This window comes from Belonocnema kinseyi, chromosome 9 (assembly GCF_010883055.1).
Source record: "Belonocnema kinseyi isolate 2016_QV_RU_SX_M_011 chromosome 9, B_treatae_v1, whole genome shotgun sequence".
Taxonomy (NCBI): Eukaryota; Metazoa; Arthropoda; class Insecta; order Hymenoptera; family Cynipidae; genus Belonocnema; species Belonocnema kinseyi.
In genome coordinates this window covers 28,124,770-28,143,688 of record NC_046665.1, presented here as the reverse complement: position 1 = coordinate 28,143,688, position 18,919 = coordinate 28,124,770, and the positions used below count along the sequence as shown (strand labels likewise).

General features: G+C 37.6%; 1 protein-coding gene across 5 annotated transcripts in view; it reads left to right on the top strand.

Moving 5' to 3' along the window:
• LOC117179461 (nose resistant to fluoxetine protein 6-like) overlaps positions 1–18,919 on the top strand; it is an 824,251-nt gene that overhangs the window by 271,177 nt on the left and 534,155 nt on the right. For all 5 annotated transcript variants that reach the window (XM_033371296.1, XM_033371298.1, XM_033371297.1 and 2 more), the window contains one exon: positions 8,754–8,847. In XM_033371296.1, coding sequence (XP_033227187.1) covers positions 8,754–8,847 — 94 coding nt within the window. The remainder of the gene's footprint in view (positions 1–8,753; positions 8,848–18,919) is intronic.

Here is an 18,919-nt window from a genome sequence, read left to right as displayed (position 1 = left end):
CAACCGCAGGATTTCGCCGGGAGCGGGTGCTAATCTGGAAAATTGCACCCGCTCCCAGCGAAATCGCGATAAAATTTCAGCCACAACCACGTTTCACGACCGTGAGATAGGTGGTTACAGTCTGTAACGGAGTCAATATGACGATCCGGCAAAAGTTTCGTGCACCCTAAGAACACGGAGCGACCCAAGCACTACCGCCTTCTGCATTTTTCCCGCAAGTATTTTAGCATATTGTTGACACGCAGGGATGCTTCTAAGGCTATTAACAAGTGAAAGCTTGGCACCACTAAGAACGCCGATGATAAGGACGATTAGTTTATAAGAATATTCCGGGTACAATCGTTGCAACTCTCCTTCTTTTCATTTTCCTTAGCTATGATGTTTTTATCAGCTGGTAGCGAAAACTCGATAACAAATATGGTTTGCTTCTCGAAGTCAAGAAGAACCATATCAGGCCCCGAGTGTACAACAGAAACAATTGTCGAGAATACAAAGTTCCAGTACATGCGGCACTTCCCATTCTCGAAAATTGACTCGATGTTCCTAGGAGCATTTAGAGAAGCGATATTAAGGTTTATGCCGTAAGAGTGACAGAGATGGTAATAAAGCATTCTTAGTGCCGCATTGTGCCTTTGAATGTAGGTCATTCCCTCATGATTTGGACAATGAGATAGTATGTAAGCCAAATACTCGGGGTGTGCATGGCACGCCCTGCAGCTATCATTGGGAATATCTTTGCTTAAAATGTAGCGACGGTATGCTAAGGTCGAAATGAAACCGTCTTGGCATGCTAAAATGAAATCCTCCGTACCAGACTTCAATCCGGGCGATTTAAGAAAAGCAGAAGTTAACTCACACGACATTGACTGATCCTCCACATTTCTGTGGAAGATACCGTGCATCCTCTTAGCGAGGAGCTGTTCGCGAAAGTTTTTCTCTTGTATTTTCTTAATCCGGGCTTTCAGGAGTGATTGCTTCAAATGGACAAGATTTGATGCCTTTTCCTCACCCCTAACAAGGAAGTTAAGTCCGAGTGTTTCAGCAGACTCCTCCGCTGCTTTGTATAGAAACGCTTCTTTGCCCACTTCTTCGTGCGCCCTGGCCATTTTAAGAAGAGCGTCTCTTCCATTTGCGACTCTATGCGCTGTACCCAGAATAACCCTGTTGTAAAGACATTCAAGACTCAATACTCCGCGATCACCTTGACGCGTGAGATGTATAGTCGCGGAACAGAAGACTTACGATGCATGCTTTTTTCCATGTGCATAACCTTTCTTGTCCCGATGTCAAGGGATCTGAGCTCGTTCTTCGTTCATGGACAGTTCGGAAGACCAAATCTGCTTTGGAGAGTATCCTTTATATACGTCACATCCTGCATGTGGCTCTGTGGCACGCCCAGATATGCATAAGTCTCTCCAGCGCAAAGGTGTCGTATAGCTCTTCTATCGATGAGCTCAGGGTCTTCAGGGACGCCATTAAATTTTCCTCGCTTCAAATAAACATTGTCGCATTTTTCTAACATAAATTCCATTCCAATTTCCTTAGAATATCGTTCGACAATCCCTACAGGTAGATGTAGTTGCTCTTTGTTTTTAGCACAGACTTTAAGATCGTCCATGTAAAATACATGAGTCACCTTGTACTTTCGATCTGCAGGTTTACCGCAAAAGTACCCGTCGGAATGGCGAAGCTCTAGAGATAGTGGCAATAATGTAAGGCAAAAGAGGAGTGGAGTCATGGTGTTGCTCTGAAAGACACCTCTCTGAAAGGTGAGCTTGATAGTTGTCACACGATTTTTTGCAGATGAGATAGTAAATCTGGTTTTCCAAAGCGGCATCAATCTCTCTATACAACTAACGATTTGCAGATGAACCTTTAAGCTTTCGAACAGGCAGATAATAAGTCTCTGGGAGGTCGAATCGAAAGCGTTCCAATAATAAATCCAAGTCATTGATACGTCACGCTGATAAAATGCTGCACCCTTCCAGACACATCTATCGATGAGCAGTTTCTCCCAACATCCCCCTACGCCTGTCTGGTCTGGTCCTGGAGGGTAACTGGTAACTGGAGGGTCTTGGAAGAGTCGAGATGGGTCAGAGAGAAACTGTTGATTTTCTCTGACCCATCTCTCCCTCCGCTCTAGACTTCTCTTAGCGTCAGATAGTATCCGTATTCTCTCAACAATATGCTGCCTAATGGTCAGCAGCTTTGACTTGTTAAGTATGTAATAACGGGTCCGGAGTTCGCGCGCAAACTTTCGAAACTTGGCGGTAAAATTCCCGCCAGATGTGATCTAGTCAACCACACACTGAATGCGGGACGCGTACTATCTTGCCTAGCCTATCTTTTGGCAAGTTGATGCATTCGTCTTTTGGTCTTATAATCAACCGTTGGTTTTGTTTTACGGGTCGCATCGGCCAAAGCTCTTTCTGTATTATACACACAATAATTGATAGCCCAGAGGTTGGATTTTTCGGAAAAATGTCCACGAAGCTCGTGATCCATTTCAGCCAGATCTTTAGGCTTGAGAGAAACCTTGGTGTTGATGTTTCTCCGGGTCATAAAGCATCGCATTTCCTCTATCGGATGCCTGCCCGAAGTTGGTCTTAGTGTCACCACTCTTTCTCTGTTGCCGTCTTGTTCTAGCTGTAGTAGAGTAAGCATTCCGCTTACATAGCCTCTTTTTTGGAGTAGTTTGGCATTGTTTCACAGAAGTTGATGCGAAAAGTGCGATAACTCTGTGGCACTCTAGCAAGTCGTGATTCAGTCGTTCCGTTCACCTAAAGGTCCCGAGATTTCGCTGATCTATCGCATTGAATCCATCTTCATTGGCTCCCCTAGCTCTAGAGTGTTCGGCATTGTTAGCGGATAAATTGTCGGGAGCCCTGCGCAGCTGGAAGAAATAATATAGTAATAAGAGGATTGAAGCTAAAGAGCGGGGTAAAAGGGAGGGGATAGAAGCGATGCTACAGAGCATAGGGTGAGTTGAAGGCAAGGTAGGGAAAGTTAGGATGGACCGGAAAAAGGAGAATGTGTTGTACTGGAACGTACCAAGGGTAAAGAAGAAGGATAAGTATTTCTGAAGGTATATTCAGGAATTTGATGTGATTAGACCGGAAAAGACGTGGGTAGAGTAAAAGGAATGTGATAGAGTAAAGTGAAAGTTGCCCAGGGGATATAGGTGGAGGCTAGAGGAAGCGGTCAAAGTAAAGAGGAAAGGAACGGCAAGTGGAGAAATTGTTACAAGGGCTAGGGATGGATTAGAAGAAAAAGTTCATAAAGAGGGAAAGGGGAAGGACGTGCAAATGAGGGCTGTAAAGGTAGGATTGGTAAAATTTGTGACTGTGTAAAATACGGATGGAATGGTAAGGATTAAAGAAAGGGTGGAAAACTTGCGAGGAGAGAGATAAGGGTATGGTGGTAAGGGGAGGCTTTATTGCGATAATTGGGCGGGAAGAAGGCCTGTATCGGGAAAGGAAGATCTTTGAAAGAAAATTGAAGAATAAGATAATAAATAAAGAGGGGGTGATTCTGAGGGACTGGAGGGAAGATAGAGGGTCGGTCGTGGCGAATGGTATTGTAAAAGGGGACGAAGAGGGAGAATACACGTATGTTAGTAAGATGGGTGTATCGGTGATAGACTATGTGATTATGAATATGCAAGGGTGGGAGGAGATATAGAAATTCGCAGTGTAAGGGAGCGTTGAATCAGACCATTCGCCATTAAGTTTGTTGATACAGGGGGAGGCTGGAGAAAGGCAGGGTGTGGAAGAAGGGTCGTTAGGTGAGAGTATTCCATGAATGAGAGAGGCGATAGAGAAGTATCAGGAGCAGTTAAGCAACGTTAGCTTTGAGGGGAAGTCCGTCGGAAGAGTACGTAGAAATGAGGAAGGAGTTTAGGGCGATGTGTGAGAAAAAAGAGCAGGAAAAGAAAGAAAGGCTGCGAGAGGAGTTGAGAACGGTTAATGCAGAAGGGGACGTGTAGAAAATAATCAATAGGTTTAGGAAACGTAGGGTGGGGATAAGTGAGAAGATAGGGAGTGATTAATGCAAGAAATTTTTCATGGATTCATTTCAGGGGTCAGATACACGGAAGAGTAATGAGGGGATTAAAAAACGTGGGAGGTAAATGAAGATGAGCTGAATGACAAGATAGGCTGTGCAAGAATATTGAGGGGAAAGGAATATTGCCGGAGATGCAGGCGGGCTTTAGGGAGGAAAGGAGTACTATTGACAATATTTACGTCTTGCAGCACGTGGTGGGTAAGAAACTAACCAAAAAGTATGTAAAGTGGACACTGGAGTTGGCGAGGAATACGCCGAACTATATTGTTAGGAGGGAGACAGGAAGAACGGGTTTAGGTAAAAAGAAAAAGGTATTTTAGAACCAATGGATTGCAGATGGATGAAGTGAGAATGATGAACGAGCAAGGAAGGAAGGTATATGTGTTGGTTCAAAAGAATGGCATGGAGAACGAGAAGGCAGAAGGAGAAGAGAGAATAAATGAGTCAAGGTTTAACGGTAACCGTGTGTGGATTATGCCTAAGGAAAGAGCGCAATATTTGTATGAGAAAGGAAAGCAAGGAAGTCAGGAACTTATAGCGAGAATGAGATGCGGTTCCATGGATAATTATAATAAGCTCTGGCTTTCTCGAGAGAAGAGGATGTATGCATTGTGCAGGAAAGCAGATGCAAAAGTTTAGCACTAGTTGGAGGAGTGTGACGAGGTGGAAAGGAGTGGATTAAGCATGGAGGTATTGTATTGAGAAAACAGCGACGTGCGTGCGAGGCGAGGCGCAGCGAGGAAGGTTAGGATATAGAAACGAGCGGATGAGTTATAATGTGTTTATAGATGGTATTTTGTAAGAGATAGTTGTAAGAAAATTCGGTAAAAAAATGGAAGTGTAAGAAAGCAAATTTTTTTAATGCTAGCAGGCCGAAAAATAAGCGTTTTGAGGCCCCCTGAATCCGAAAAACATGTTTTTACGAATTTGTCTGTCTGTATGTCTGCCTGTATGCCTGTCTGTCTGTATGTATGTATGTATGTGTGTCTGTCTCTGAACATATTTAACTTTTGAAAAATTAATCTATTAGATTAGCCTTTGGTACACTCGTTTAGTGTCCTAAACTAAAGGTCAAGTATGTTAGGCAGCCAATTTGGATGAAAATTCAAAAAGTGGGCACATTTTGAATGTAGTAGAGTAATAAACATTGAAATTAAAATTTCAATTTTAAATCTTTGGTCATACGATCGTATGATCATATACATTATATACATTGGTCATATCATATATTTATATATATGATATATATCATATCATATCATATCATATCATTGGTCATTATATATATTGATCATATATATTGGTCATATGATCGTATGACCAAAGATTTAAAATTGAAATTTTAATTTCAATGTTTATTACTCTATTTGATGGACGATCGATGAAAATTCCTCGTTGTTGGTTACACCTTCAACTATACTTTTGACATTTTGAATGTTTTCAAGACCTTTTTTTTTAATTCAAAAATTCTCTCTACGGTTATTCATAGTATTCAAAAAATCGAACAATTAATCCTCATGACTTTTTTCATGAAATAAAAAATCACCAGAGTTACAGCATTTAAAAATTCCAAAGAACACACGAAAATGAACATTTTGTGCCAAACTGTGCAGTAAAAGATGACAAAATAAGAATTGTGCTTTTATAAAAGATCTAAAAATTTGTTATTAACCACGTTTTGATAGAATGCGTAGTCACATACCCACGTTTTGAGACCCCTGAATCCAAAAAATAGGTTTTCAAGAATGTGTCTGTCGCTCCGTCTGTATGTTTGTACGTATGAATGTATGTCTATCTGTCTGTCTGTGAGTACGATCGTTAAAAAAAACATTTTATTAGATCGGCCTCTGGTACACTCTTTTAGTGTCCTAAACTAAAGGTCAAGTATGTTTGTCAGTTATTTTGGTTATAAAAATCAAAAAGTAAACGCATTTTGAATATTTTTGAGACCACTTTTTTCAAAATTTTTCTTTGCGACGTCTGGTTTAATACCAATATAATGTATGAATTATAATAATATACATTTATGGGAATAATATGAAATTTCAGGGATAAACTCGAGTGTGAAGTACGAGATACGTGATGATAATGTGTTCGCTAAGACAGAAGGAGCTTTAACATGAGAGAATTCACAATTACCAAATTACGGTTCTCGATGATTTCACCTTCCAACTTAGTAAACGCTACTTTCTTTCACTAAAACGCGAACCTAGGTTAACAAAGATCATCAGAGAGTGCGCCATAATCAGGTACGCTGATTTAACTTCTAGTTGTAAATAGAGGATGACGGTGAGGAGAAGGAGGAAGACTTTATTTAAGTTATAAATTAATATTTAATAATAATGAAGAAATAGAATTTAATAATAATGCTTATCGTGAAGTATCAATGCCATTTAAGTCTCCTGTTCTATAACAGTTGCAAATAATTATTTTTTCTTAGAACCAACATTTAATTTTTTCGTTAAATAAATCCAGCTAAACAGATAAGGATTTCCGATTACCAAAATCATGAATATTCTTTTGACTGAACTATGTCAACTAAGTAAATGAAAAACTATTTTGATTAACAAAAGGTCTTAGGTTAATAAAGATTATGATAGACTGCACCACTATCCGGTACGCTGCTTTTCATATAGTTGTAACCACGTTTCTGCTGTTAAATCTTTAATTCTCCTAAATCAAGGTAAATAAACTATCAAAAATCTATGTGAAAGGACGAGAAAGAATAGAGAAGTAGGGGGGAGGAGTAGGAGGAAGATGGAGAGAAGGAGGACGTAAAATAATTTTTTCTTGTATAACATCCAAAAGTACTTTTTTATTTCAATATGACACGCAAAGTCTTCAAGAATTTTTTTTTTAATTTTATGTTTATAAAAAAGTACCTTTTTCAATTGCTTATACTGCAATATTAAACAAAGGTATGAAAATTCATATGCAAGATAATATATGGGCCTTTTCCTCTACTTTCTAATAAAGTATACTAACATCCACTTTCATTATTTATTTAATAATATAAATCAAATATTTATAAAAAAAAATAGATTTTTGTTCAATTCGGACCTTTTTTTTAAATTTTTTATTTTAAAAAGCGGACTAAACATTTTTCTTCATCTAGTAAAAACTTTTTCATGTGTTTCCGGTCCGATTCCAGCGATTTCTTCGAGTATGTTGGCCTTGAGTTGCTCGATAGTTTCAGGTTTATTGACATAAACCTTACTTTTTAAATAGCGCCATAGGAAAAAGTCCGGAAGCGACAACCGAGGATTGATTTTCAAAAAAAAATCACAATTTCGGCTCACTCCCGCCATGTGTAGCGATTCATGGTAAAAATTGCACTGGTTTGACGTTTACAACCCGCGCTACTACAATGGCGGCAGGTGAAACGTAATTTTTAAATTAAAAAAAAACTTCGGGGACAACAAAAAAATCACCCTGTATTTAGTCAAAACGAGATGCCATGCATAACTCCTCATCTCAAACGTGACCTAGACACCTACATCTTTTGCGCAATAAACAAATAAAGGGAGGAATTTTTAGTTCAAGAATCTTCTATCAGAAAGCAATAAATTAAATTAATACTGAAAACAGGATACCATATGTAGCTCTCCATATCAAATTTCACATATAAACCTGAATCTTTTACGCATTTAACGAATGAATTATCTATCAGGAAGCAATAATTCTTCCTTGTTTTTCTTGCAATAACCTTGAACCTGTTTACATAAATTTGGCTCTAGACTATTGCGCAATCGTCATGTACCACTAAAGGTGGAAGTTTTTCGATGTTGGTAATGTAGGAATCTTACGTTAGAACGCAGCCTGCTCATCTACTGTCAAAAACAAAGTTGACTCCTTTTCTAAGAAAGGTATATTTTATTTTTTATCTCAAAAGGAAGCTCATGCTTTTTCCTTTAAAAGCTTTGAGATTATTAGGTGGGATTTTTATATATTTATTTTTTGTGAATAAGCGATGATTACTTTTTGAAAATATTCCATATGTTTTGGGGACTTGCAACCCTGCTAATGGCTTGTAAGATAAAGGGCAGGCATGAGTTTTTATTTTATTAACTTTAGGTTAAAATAATTTTTTTTTTGTAAAAATTATTTATATCAAGAACAAATTAAATGTTCAAAATTTCAGTAGACAATAGAAAACAGAATTAAACAGGTGGCTTTAGATATTTTTTAAAATACGGATTGGCAGATCTTTTTCCTGAATAGAAATTATGCTTTTTAATCGGGCTCCAAAATTGAATGACTTTTAATTTAACAACTCCAATTTAAAAGTTAAAAATCATTAAGTTCTGGTTTAACATATATTTTCCCTTTCTTTTTTGATATTTTAGGATTAAATTGAAATTTTGGAAGGAATTTAAGTTTTTTCCGAAAATTGCAAATCATTCAATCAGTAAAAGAATTAACATACCGAAGTGACAAATTCAGTTGTATGAATATTAAGAAAATGTTTGTAACTAGAGAATAATAGGTATAGCCTAATGATTTTGATTCGTATAATGGAAAGCACTATAAGCTAATTTCGTCAGTAGCGTTTAGGTATAAGTATAAGTATATACATATATAGTTAATGGTAGGAATTATTCGTCATCGTCACCTCGACTACTGGCCTGACGAACTTTCCCTGATAATTCACTGATGACGCCTTTCTCTTTCTTGTTGCAACCTTGCAGACAACAAGACCCTGCGCACTGTGACCGAGAGAAACTTCATGTTCCAGACGATCAGCAATGCCACTTACTCCGTAGACACGTTTTTTTTTATCAGGTAAGAAAACAACCGAGCTGTTAACATAATACAAGTATTAAAGTAATAACTTAGTGATCATTTGTTATTAATATTGTCCCATTTATATATACATATATTATACATAGTGTTCTAGGGATAAATACACTAAACTTTCACTTATGTCCCCGCGCGCCTAGTTTCCCTGCCCCTATACGCACTTATTTCCCCGTGCACAGTTCCTTTACCTCCCACCAAGGTCCCTACGCGGGCTAGATGTTCACGCCCAAGAGAGGGGCTACCAATTAAAAAGAGGCCCGAATAGCGGGAGGTTTGAATTGAGTATTTTAATATGACATGATGGAAATGCAGATAACTTTTTCGAACAAATATTCGAAACGTAAAAGTAACTCATAAATGGCAGAATAGTAAAATTCTTCAAATGCAGAATGTATTTTCTCAGTTATCTTCCATTCATTTGTCGATTCACGACCTTTCAGTGCCCCGAAATACAATCGACTAACCGAAATGTGAGATAAGACAACCCGATCTTATACACTAACCTCAAATTTTGGATATGTTATTTCGTGACACTGAAAGATCTCTAATCGACAAAGGAATGAAACAGGACAGAGAAAATAATTCGACACTTGAAAAATATTAATATTCAGGCCTTTATAACTTACCATTGCATTCATAAAATTTTCTCCAAAAAGTTGTGTGCAGTTGCAATGCAGGATCATGCAGTAACCAAAGAGCATGTAAACTTCCTGGCGGCTGATCTTTCCACCTATCCTAGATACATTTGAAAATTCAGATTTTTATAACTTACTTGTACTTTTAGATTATTCTATACCAAAACGTTGTCTGCATTCATATGTCAAATATATAATACGTATATAAAGAGGGGTTAACAACTGTGCTAACCTTCCTGACAGTTCAACCTATCCGTCCATGACCGTGACCTTATGCTGGAATACTCAATATGCCGCGAAATATTTTAGTCGGTTTTTGATTCTATTATATTAATTTTTAGTTGGCAAATTGTACTTTTTCAAGGAAATGAAAAATCAATCATGCTAATCAATCGCATGCTAACGAAACTCGACTGTTTCAACTGCGCATGTACCAAAAAGCATTATTATTGATACCATATCTTAACTGATTCAAAATAGACCCACGCTTTGCGGCGCATGTGCAGTTGGGAAAGTGGCTTACAGTGGGGTTATCGATACAACACCGAGGCAGCCAATGAGCATATTATTATTAAATTATTTACATCAGTATATAGCTGTTTATTTAAAAGGAGCATTATTTTCTATAAATTTGCCATCTCTGATTGGGTGTGATATAGAAAATCACGGTACTCTGGAAAAGCTATTTTTTGCCAGAGGGCAATGATCCTTTCCATTTGGATTAACGTTACAAAATAAATTAAAAATCAGGTAACTAACTATGGCTAATCACAGAATAAAGTAAATAACTAACAATTTAAAATTTATAAAAAATGTTCGACCAACACGTAAAAAAATAATAAAGGGTGTATATCGATGCTAGCAGACTGCTTTTGACCAAATATAACAAAAATGAAGAATTTTAGTTTTATTTTAGACACTTTATGACATGTATAATCCGTTTTCTTAAATTTATGAAGAATTTGTTACTATAAAGAGACGCTTTCATATTCATTTCTTTATCTAGCCTCTCACTTTTTAGGGAAATGTGGGGAGCTTCACAGAGTTGTGAGTGGAATATATGCGCTCACTTTTTTGGGAATAGTGGGGGGCGGGCTTTGCCGACTTGTCTACATATTTCACTTGAAAGTCTGGGAAGTCCACCTGCTATTCCTAAAAAATAAAGAGAGTAAAAAGGAGTAGGAGAGGACAGAGAAGAAAAGAAGTATTTATAGGCTGCACTACGCCACATAGCAGTTTGTAAAACTTCCAAAAATGTTCAACTAGATGTCCTGAGTCTTACAAGAAATTTAATGTTGATTCTGTGATCAGTTTACTGGACTCTCTCTATTCCGCCGATAGAATCAAAAGTACGTTCACAAAAATAGGTACCAAAAGCAGAGATCTAAATCGACCATACCAAACTTTCACTGAGGACGGATAATTTACACGTCCATCAGCGCACGTCCAATTTTACAGGAGCCTATCTGTGCACGTCGAAATGTCGACATGCACAGTTGTCCAAGTACCATCTGTGTACGTACAGACTTGTCCAAGTGACAACTGTGCAATTTAAAATTTTGACGTGCACAGATGGGCTCAGCTAGATTTTGACATGCACAGATGTCAGTTTCCTAACTGTGAATGTGCAGAGATGTCACTATTCCTACTGTACACGTGCACAGATCTCACTTGTCGAACTGTGCACGCCACAGGTGGAACTTGCCTAACTGTGCACGTGCATAGATTTCACAGATGTCTTTAGTGCATTTCTAAAACTTGCCTTTACAGTGGTGGATACAGTTTTGAAGTTCTAAACGAAATATTACTTTTTTCCAAAAAGCGCTCAAAACTAGGCCAATTTATGTGAAGTGATAAAAAGAGATAATAAGTAAGATTTTAGTCATTTTTATGCAAGTGAAACTTTGGAATCCATCGAACTTAGTGCGCCTTAAGGCGATATCAGGGTGCCGCATCATACCTGATCTCTCTAGTAAATTAAAATCTTATAACTGTAATGCAAAGTCACGTACGTTACTACACGATACTTTAAAAGATTTATTTATAATATTCATACTAAATTAAATATGTATGCAATATAATTGTCAACGAAGAATGCGGGTTTTTTTTATTATTTACAGAAACTTTTTAACATTTGCCTACTTTTTTATAGGCAACTATTCTTTCTGGTAGAAAATTCATTTGTTTGGTTGAGAATGAAACCATTTCGTTGAAAATTTATTTTATTTACTTGAAAACTTATTTCTTTAACTGATAATTAAACTATTTTCAAATTTTATATCAATTTTAAACTTTGTAAAATAGTTTAAAAGACCCAAAAACCAAACTTGACCTAACCTAAATAATCTAACTTGAAAATTTTAAATGTTCATAAAAAATTACATTTCCTGTCATTGTAGAAATTTGTAAATTAGTGTACAACGGGAAAAATGAAATATTAGGCGAAGAAAAATTGTAATCGATTTAAATTATTTTTTTAATAGTTATTTTATTGATGTTCCTGTTAACAGTTCGTGTATTTTACATTTACATAACGTCGTATAATAATATATAATCAGAAAGAAACCTTGAAATTTGGTATTTTACCTTTTCTGAACTGTACCTAATGAGGATGGCTTTTTCATCAAATTTCAATTTGTCGATTTAGCGCAGTGCTTAGCACTCTCGGCTGTTAGGCGATAGTTTTAGGTATAGATATGTGGGTTCGATTCCTCGCATCGTTAGTAGCTTTATTTGTAATATATTGTTTAAAAATGTAATACATGTATTCACTCTCAACAGGACTATTAATATTTGCAGACAAAATACTCGCAATTAATTAATATCAATTTGTTGAATAACTTTTTTGTCATATGCTTAGAGTATAACAGTACAGTACTACTTGGCACTGATGCAGTACTGCGCCCATGGTGAATTTCCTATTGGAATAGTACTGTGCCAGTAGCGATATCCAATGCTGGCCCAACAATAATAGCCCAGTACAAAATAATGTTATCATCCCAGACATATGCCAGTACAGGCGCCAGCACTGGCAAAAAAAACAAGAGGGCTTTCATGATGGCAACCATATGAGAGCCATGAGGGTAGCCCATGTTGGACCCCTATGGGTTAGCATGTCGTGACCATGAGGGATCTCGCCTACATTGCCCTTACGGATTCCACAAGGCTTAAGGGCAATTCAGACGGACTCTTGACGGGGTAATTTGTTCTTGACGATTTTAACATTTTTTCGAAATGTGCTAAGAAGAAAATAGTCACTTCCGTTAATTATAACATTGCTAGGGGTAAAATGAAAACTGTAATCATCTAAATATTTTCTTTAGTAAACCTGAAAATTCTTAGCAGTCTGGAAACAAGGCTGAATTTTTTTAATTTCATAACAAATAAGTTATTTTTTAGCATAATATGAAAATATATTATTACGCAAAAATAGCTGCACAGTTAAAATGAAAAAAATTAATATTAATCTCTATTCTCTTATTATTTCATACGATCTAGAGAAGGGTGCTAACGATTGAGAACCCCCCCCCCCCCCCCCCCCCCCCCCGGGTATCAAGAATTGGTAGTCTTACCCTAGTTAGACTGAAAAATAGGCTGGTCAAGAAAATAGATATATCTTTTTTTTTGCGATGAAATTTTCTTTGACTAGCATGAGATAATAATAGTGAATCGATGGAATGACTGTGTTGATTTACTAATCGTAATATAATTATTTGTTTTGATTAAAAACGAGATTTCGCTGGGTGACACCAAGCCTCATCAGCAATACATATGGAAGTAAACTAGTTACCTAGTGGGAAAGAATTTTTAATAAAGATATATTCATTAAAATAGCAGGAAGAGATATTCAATGTTATGTCTTATATTACTCTACTTGCATGTGTTGTTAAAAAGTTTACTTGCGATAACAGTGTTGGAGTTTGGTTAAAACTTTGTTCGTTCGCTGTTGTAAAAGAGAGGTTCAAAAATATTTTATAAAAGGGGTCTCGAAACGTGAAGTTTTAAAGAAATCTGCGATTGTCAGTTTTCACATACAACTAATACCTTCTCATTACGATGAGGATGTAAAAAGATGAAACTTTAACAATAAGAAATAAGTTTTTTTTAATGCAAACACAAATTTCCAACAAAACTGCATAATTTTTATCAATAAAAAATGTTTACGTGAAAAAAGAACAAAGGTTTTAGGCCAATTGTAATAATAGATGAAAATATTAATGCAAAATAAAAATGTCTTATTTCTACTTTTTAAAAAGTTTTTAGATTTCTTTTCTTTTAGGTTTTATAAATAAGGGATCGTCCATAAACTACGCTACCGCTTCAAGGGTTAGGGGGGGGGGGACTCACAAAAAAAGGTTGGTAACTCGAAAAGAAGAGCCTGATATTTGGCCCGTTTTTCTTCCTCTTTTTCTGCGACATTACCATAGGCTGGTGCCGAGACTTCAATCACGTCTTGGTCTTCAGATCTAGGAGAACAATATCAGGCTTTGTGGCACTGATACTTTAACTGGTGGAAAAAGAGAAATTCCAGTAGATCTTACACTGATCATTCTCCACAACCGACTCCAATTACCTCGGACCCTATGGCAAGACAGGCATCAGATTAACATGATAGAAATGCCGAAGATGGTAATATAACACTTTTAGAGCCCCATTGTGTCTCTCTATGTTCCCGAAGCGTGCATACTTTGAGCATCTACTGAGAACATGTCGAAGTGTTTCTAGCTCTTGCTTACATGATCCGCAGTTAGCATCGCCTAAATGTACATTCATTATAAGCTCACGATAAAATAAGGAGTTTATAACGCCGTCAGCTAATCGCGCACCGAACATTTGATGCATGCGGTTTCGCCGTTTTAATTTTAAATTGATTGAGCAGTGAGGCCGCCTTCTCGTAAAGTACACTGTTCAGATTTCAGACGTCGAAATCTTCAGGGAGCAAATCAGGGAGAGCAGCATTAGCTTAAACTAATTTGTCCATCCTGACAAAGACTTTTTGGTAAGTTTTTGACCTCCTAGTTTTCATGTTGGCACTATCGGCTATCTGTAAAGGTGGCCTTGCTGGATTGGGTAGTATGTTCACTGGAGGATCTTGCTCTTGTGCATGATAAGGAATGACAGGATGATATGAAGGATGATATCCAGCTTTGCGTCAAAAGATACCTGATCTCTTAGATACAGAGGCGTTTTATGAGCATATTCCGAGTGCATATTGACACAATATTCATGTAACGGATACTACCCTTTCAATCTTTGAATTATTGTGGTGCATTCGGTGCATTTCGGTGCTTCTTGCATTTGTTGCTTTTCCTGATTTTGTTTGCCTAGTTGAGAAAACGCTTTATAACGAATCTGAGGCGCGTAGTGAAGGCAGTCATTAGGCTTGTCTTCACTATGGTGTGCGGAGTACCCAGATACTTATATGACTCGCCCGCAGCAATTGCCTCGATGTCAGTTTTGAACTCGTTCTCTAACTCTGCGATCCATAATTCCGAACTCCAAGTCGATATTATTGAAAAACTGTTGTGTGAAATCGATCTCTTGCTGCAGTTTCTAGGCTGAACTATTATTATTTTTTTTATGGGGGGTTAAGCCAGGTCTAATAAAGAAGCTGAGCAGCCGAGTAAAGAAGCGAAAATACAACGTAGACTGGAAAAAATAAGCCCAGTACAATGATATTACTGCAGGGAATATACTTTATGGAGCTGGAATAGATGATTCCGTATAAGGTAAGAAAATTAATTTTTTCCTTCACTTTTTCATTTAAAAACTTTAAACGCGTTTTTCTCAAAACGACTTTTCCTAAGTCGGTGTCCATCATAACTTGGAAAGTACTAAAGCGATTCTTTTCAAAGTTGACACACTTTCTACATATAAAATTCATCCCATTCGGTGCTTTTTTAAACATTAAGGTAGTTTTCCTCTTACAAAATGACAGATTTTTCATAAAAAGTAGCTCTTGTTGCTTTAAACAGCCGCAAAAAAAGAAATTAAATGAAAAAATGGCTAGCTTATTTTCCGATATTTTCCAATATTTCATTGTGTTTTTAAAATGATGTACTATAACATGCAAAAGTTATTATTAAAGTAGCGTAAGCCATATTTCTTTAAAAAATTTTCAAAGAAAGTGTTTTTTTTTGACAACAAGACCCTACTCTCTCTCTCTTAAAGCAAGCAATCGCAAGGCAATCGGAACGTCTACGTCCTCCACTCCTGCTCCATCTATCCTAGATGTAAACAAGAATGAGAAGTTTATGCAAGATAATTCGTACAATACTGTTCCTTAGAGAGCGGTCTCTAGCCGCGAATAGCCGTACGCGGCAGACGTCATAGCTGGAGGTGAAGGTTTCACCTTCGGTCACTTTTTCAGAGGTACAAACCTTTTCACAAAACTAGAAGAGACAGTATTCATGGACCAGATGAAGTGATCCCAGAAAAACAGTCTTAGAATCTGGCTCTCGATAGACTGAGCCTGATGCTGGCAAGCCGGGATATTTTCTAAATAGCTAAGAAATGAAGCTTTTATAACTCCAAGGCTGCCGATTATGAGAACTACGAGGGGGACTTTTAAGCCTTGGTGCAGTCTGATCAGCTCAAAAAGAAGAGCTTATTCTTTCGCCCGTTATTCGACCTCCTTTGTCGTGATATTACCATTAGCTGTTGCTGAGAAGGAAATCACGTAAATTTTATTGGTCTTCCGATCTTGGAGGCAATATCAGGCTTTATAGCACTGATATGTAAAGTGGTGGAAAATGAGAAATTCCAGTAAATCTTATACTGATTATCCTTCACAACTGATTCCAGTTTCCGCTGGGCGTATGCCAAGACGGGCATTATATCAACTTGATAGAAATGCTGAAGATATTAATATAAAACTTTTAGACACACATTGTGTCTCAAAAAGAAATCCCTCAGTTTACTATCTCAATCCAGCATATTTGAGCAACATGTAAGACAAACCCATCGATAGCTCTGCTTTACGTATAATTCCATAGAATTTACCATGAAGGGGCTTGTCAGCATGTTTTCTTCGTAGAAGAGGATGTTCTTTTTTTTACACAACTTTTTTGCATCAAAGTTGTTAGTGATGCTAGGCCATGTGCAGTGTCTCTGGAATCAATTAGGAGAACAAGCTCCTCTGCGGCCCAATCTTCTGCAGGGTATGCAAATTCTGCAACATTGACGACTTCATATTGATGTGCTAGTCGCATTAAAGTATATCTGCTTTTAAGAACTGTGCAGGCTGTAGCTAGAACCGTCCTTCGTTGAAGACACTCTAACCTCAGCAAACCTCTACCCCCTTTTTCTCGGAGAAGGTATGTACGAGTTACGGAAGATCTAGGATGATGACTTCGATGGAATCTCATCGTCTTGCGTGTGCTTCGTTCAAGTTGCTTTAATTTATCCATATTCCATTTTAATGCATCAAAAGCGTAAAGCAGTATATAAACAGCGATAATATCGATCGACTGGATCTTATTCTTCCAGATAATTCGGAAGCCCAAATTTTCTGAGGTTTTGACGAAACATTTTTTCAAGAACCGTTTTTAACACACGCACATTTGGGGATTCCGCTTGCGGTCTTCCAAGTATGCATATGTTTCTCCATTATCCAGATGTTGAATAGTATTTTCACCTACGAATTAAAAATCGTGATCTTCAAGCGATGATGTATTTTCTAGTCTTTGTTTATATAGATTGACGCAAGCACACTTGCCTATTCCAAACCTCATGCCAACTGCTTTAGAGTACCTATTTACCGCCGTCACAAAGATTCTAAGGTCCTTTTTTGTAAAAGAAAGAGTGTCGTCCATATATAAAAGGTGGCTGATCATAAATTCACTTCTGCTCAGCGAGCCACGTAGATGTATCAAGCTGTTGCATTGGAGGATAATAGATAGTGGCAAGAGGAAGATGCAGGAAAGTATCGGACTTAAAGAGTCTCCTTGGAAGACCCACCTCTTATATGGGAAATAGCTGGTAGTCGCTGTCTTCTGGCTGAACTTAATTTTATTATCAAAAAACATTTCTGTGTTCAAATGTTATCAGAGGCTTATACTGCCCAACATGTCGAAGGCCTTTTTGGTTAGAGTTGGATTTTTATTTGATCATTTTGCACGGGGTTGTCCCGGTATATATCATCAGTCACGGACACATTTTTATAATACAATCAAGTGATGTGATAAGAGCAGTCTGCCCAGACATATTGGGCAAAGCCAGGTTTTTACCCCATCATTGACGGACTTACTCAGGTAAATCTAGTTATACGTCATAGCCACGGACTAAGTTCAGTGACTGATGAGATTAGAATGTTATAAGTTAATTCAAATAATTCAATACGATGGTTAAAACCTCCTGCGATGATGTTGTAGGTATAAAATTACGAGAGACCACGAGCGTTGGAGGTGACAACAGTCACCTCTGAATGCTTCCTTAGAACTACCATCTGCCACTCCACGGGGTTTTAGTCGCTCGCTTCTTGATGATCAAGAACGTTGCTTACAATGCGACAGGTGTTTAATAAAACCGCCTTCTGAGCTGCTGCCAATACCCTACTGACTCCTAAATGTTTAAGATGTTCAGTGCATCTTGCGTGCACATTGCTTGTAGCCGAAATCACAATGGGATGAATAGATGCATGATTTACGTTCCTCCATATGGTTTTTACTTCATGCCTTAACTCGCTATACTTGTGGATCTTGGTTGTATAGGTTGACTGAAAATTTCGGTTAAGCGGACAAGCAAAGTCGATGATGTAGACTTTTCCACCTTTTTTTCTCGCATCACGATGTTAGGTCGATTTTTCCGGATGTAATGATCCGTTTGGATAGTAAAGTCCCAATATAAAATGTAATCTTTGCTTTCTAAAACGAGCATTGAAATGTATCTATAGAAGGTCATCCATTCTTTTAAGAGTCCTAAGTTTAGGGCAAGTTGTTATGTTTAATGCCCGCTACATCATTATGTCTGTGCGTATATTTTCCCTGAGCCATTACGCGACAGCCATCAATAATGTGCTCGATGGATTCGTTGATATCTCCACATAATCGGCACCGGTCAACTACGTCTTGATGTAACATGTGTTTGCGATAATTCCTCGTGCTGACAAGCTTGTCCTGTATGGATGGTTTTCTGCCCCCATTGTATTTCTAATTCCTACTTGGTTTCTGCCCTGATATTCACGGCCCTATCTGAGGACAAATTTAAGGGCGTAGTCAAGATCAACTTGACAGATAGTACTGTAAAGCGCAACATTTCGTTTGCTGTTAAATTAGTCTCGCAACTGTATAACTTGTGACTCACACAGTTTTTTGACATCTGCGAGGCCCCTACCCCCTAAATGTCATGCTAGAACTACCCTTTTAATTGCTCAATTTCTGTAGTGCATTCGGTGCTTTGTCATTTCTACGCGAACAATT